The sequence below is a fragment of the Ochlerotatus camptorhynchus genome, unplaced genomic scaffold (genome assembly GCF_037179485.1).
Source record: "Ochlerotatus camptorhynchus isolate MF236.1 unplaced genomic scaffold, CSIRO-AGI_Acam_v1.1 ptg000248l, whole genome shotgun sequence".
NCBI lineage: Eukaryota > Metazoa > Arthropoda > Insecta > Diptera > Culicidae > Ochlerotatus > Ochlerotatus camptorhynchus.
In genome coordinates, this window is record NW_027040738.1 from 3,657,501 (window position 1) to 3,661,172 (window position 3,672).

At 47.1% G+C, this 3,672-nt stretch overlaps 1 protein-coding gene across 1 annotated transcript; it reads right to left on the reverse strand.

Moving 5' to 3' along the window:
* Positions 1 to 1,181: 1,181 nt before the first annotated feature.
* On the reverse strand, positions 1,182 to 1,949 carry LOC135704846 (uncharacterized). Its single transcript, XM_065226356.1, has one exon. It carries the CDS (start codon positions 1,947 to 1,949, stop codon positions 1,182 to 1,184), a length of 768 nt encoding a protein of 255 aa, XP_065082428.1.
* Positions 1,950 to 3,672: the final 1,723 nt, after the last annotated feature.

Below are 3,672 nucleotides of genomic sequence, written 5' to 3' on the forward strand. Positions count from 1 at the left end.
CGATAATGGATTCCCTACCATCTTTGCGGAAGGTTCCAAAGTTGGCGTTCAACTTTGCCAGAGCTTCCAGCAGGCTATACCCCAATCCACTGCCCAAGCATTGAAATCTCCTGCGATGACGACTGGTCTCCATCCAATGAGCTCTCTGGTGAGCCCACTTAGCATCTGGTGGAACTGCTCAATTGTCCATCTCGGGGGTGCGTAGCAACTACATACATAGATTCCATTGATTTTGGCGATCACGAAACCTTCGTATGAGCTTGCCACCACTTGTTGAATGGGATACCTGCCCATGACTTGTATGGCCGCCATTCCTGCTCTATCTGCCACCCAGTTACCATTATCGAGAGGGACTCGATACGGTTCCGCAATGATTGCAACGTCGCACTTTGTTTCTGTTGTCGACTGCCACAACAGTTGCTGAGCAATGTCGCAATGATTGAGGATTATTAGGGTTACCTTCATTATTGCTGGCCCACCATCGCCTTTTTGAACTCTGGGCACCTGAAACTTCCCGTCACATGGCCGTTTCCGTCCTCTTTTTTGCAGAGCATGCACCTCGGTTGCTTTGTACAGTCTTTTGCAACGTGCCCCTTCTCTCCGCATTTCCTGCACAGATCAGATCTGTCTGAGCATTTGCAGTTTCTCGCCTGGTGACCGAAGCCCATGCATTTGTATACATTTTCTTAGATACCCGAGGAATAGCTTTCAACGGGCACACTGACCACCCAACCTTGATTCGGCCAGTCTTCAGCAGCTCGTTAGCTGCGTCCGAAGAAAGTCGTATCGACGCCGTCTGCGTGCCACCATACGCCTTTCTCAACCGAATTGCCATCGGTACGTCTCCCAGGTTGCATTGCACCTTCAGCGCACTCTTCAACTCGTCGTCTGTTGTGATCTCGTCCAGATCCCTGCACTCGACCTCTGACTCCTGGGATAAGGCTGTTACGTTCGCGTCCTCGCCAAGAGATTTTTCGACGAGTTCCTTGAAGGCTGAACTCCTCACCGACAGGTCCTTCTTCTACTCGAAGAGCATCTCGCCTTTCTGGGTGCGCCTGGTTTTCACCACGCTCTCGCCCAGTTGCTTCAACTCCGGATCCTCTCTCACTTTCCGGAGGAGTGCTGCGTATGTTGTTTTATCTTTCGCCTCGATAACCAGAGCGTTGCCCTTTCTTCTCTCCCTACGATGCCAAGGGGTTTTCCTTCTTCTTGACTTCCTTCTTCGTCTCTTCCGTCTTCTTCTTCTTCTCTTCCTCTGCATTCTTCTTTTCCTTCTCCTCCTTCTTCTTCTGTTCCGTCTTCCTTTTTTCCTCTTCCTTCAGTTTTTTCCTCTTCTCCTTCTGGTTTTCGACTTTACGCCAATCATTATCTTCTCCATCTTCTTGCTCCTTGTCCCCGTATTCGTCGTCCTTGTGTTTTTTGGGGTCCTCTTCGTCTCCTGGCGTTTCCCTATCTCTTTTTTTCGGACGTGGGTTCGTTGGTCCCTTCGGCGTCTCCTGCGCTACAGCCAGCATTGCATTCTCCTTGGCCTCAAGCAGAGCCTTTTCGGCCGCTTCGGCTCTTCTTCTCCATTCTTGCAGTTCCCGATCTGCCACAGCTATGCCGGATTTGATGACCGTCGCTAGTAGCTTGACCTCCTTGTGTATGTTGTTCTTATCCTTCACGAACACATAGAGTTCTTCGATCTTCTTCCTAACCTCCGTCATTTTGGTTCTCCCAAGCTGCAATTCTTGCTGTTTGCCACTGCTGGATTTCAGTGTGAATATTTGGCATGGCACCGCACCTAGCTGCTCTCCTTGGGGTCCATGCTGTTCCACTTGGGGTATGCTACTACTGGAACTCGCTGTGGTCACCTGGTTTGACGCTGGTGATCTCTGCAGCTTTCCGCTTCTTGCGAACACGTTCTCTCCTCCGTTTTCACTATCTGGCGTCTTGCCGTCGTCCTTCATATTTTTTTGGTTTTTTCGTTTTCGTCTTTTTTGTTTTTTTTTTTTTCTCCAATGTTGTCCATTCTGATGGGTCCCCCCTCCGGGCCGCTATCTCCACTCGTTGTATGTAGTCTCCTATCGTGATCTCATGGTTATCTATGCAAGCAGGGAGGCCATGCTAGGGTTGACACGGTCCTTCATGGGGGCCGTGTTCAGAGCCAGATCGGTGTAAGTCAGGAATGTTACACCTGAGCCTACTACTCGCCAATCACCAATTGGTGACGAGTTTTGAACGTATCCGGAGGCCTGCCAAGGTTTTACCGGGACGGGGGCAGCCGCACTATTAGCCCACTCGCCATTTCAAGAAGGTGTCACCCTTCTTTACTTAGGGAGCAGAATAGCACGACTGTCAGCCCTGTAGCGTGGTATCCAGTCCATTGTGCCGTGTCGTGTCCATAGTTCCATGCCGTGTCCAGTATGCCGTAATAAGGATCTTACTAGCGTCGATCCTAATGTGCCGGTTGGCACTCCTGCGGGTTGACGAACCATTTCCTCTATCGCCGTGTTATGTGCTCATGTACTTGTCGTACTCTCAACGCCAGTTGCCACACTCCGGACAGAGGGGTGCCGCTGCGTGTCCTAAACGATGCAGGTATTTCCTGAAGCATGTATCCATCTACCGTTACCCGCCGTGTTCCACTCCTGTTGGCACTTAGCCAATGACTCCACTCTCACAACTTCCCGTACTCTTCCGGCTTCTCTCCGCCTGTAGCACTCGCTGTCCTCCACTCCGAAGAATCCAAAAAAAAACTGTGTACGTAGTTAATGAACAGCCCCTAACAAAATTCCTTCAAATTTGGTACAGTTGATGGGGACATCATTTCAGATCGAAATATCTATTCAAAATTGACCCACCTTAATGTAAAAATGTAAAAATGTATTGCTTGGTTCAAATCCAAATATCTGAAATACATCTCAATATATTATATATTATATTTTGATGAATTTAAGTGTATTTGATGTACATTTTGAATAATTGATGACATTTTGCGCTCACTTGCGCATTATTTATAAAATTCATTAAGAAAATCATGTATTTTTTTTAAATATCATGGGATAAATATTTTCCAGTACTGATGCATTGAAAAAGTTTGTTCCGCCATTTTTGCGGCCAAAACAGGAACTATTTCTATCCTTGTAACGCGTAACTTTTCTCAACGAACGAACGACCAAGCGTTACATTGCTCAGTCCCCGAAATACCGGAAATAGTCAGTTTTTATCAAACCTGCAAACGACTTATGCACCTTACCAGAGGTCGAAAGAGGAACTTATTTCAGGGATGCCCGGCCTTAAACTCCCAATCTGCGGGCGAGTCAATCGAAACTTCATACAACCAATAATCTTACTCAAAATCAGTTACGAGAAGCTTCAATTTTAATTAAAAACGAACCTAAACTACTCTCATGGAAGCGCACAACCGAAGTGTTCATTTAGAATATTTATTTGAAACGCGATTTCAAACGTTTGAATTCAATTTAGTGGATCATTCGAAATTCTTACCCGGGGTTTATTAGAACCAGTCTAATCTAATAAATGAGCTCAAAGATATCCTACGCAGTGATCACTGACGTGTTTTCATAACCCTTTACCATTCATCGGCCGGGCTGGTGCTGTCGGAGTGGCTCCTCTACGAAGAGACGAACTCTACTTCTGCTACGGATTGATTTCCAGGCTAAACGAGAA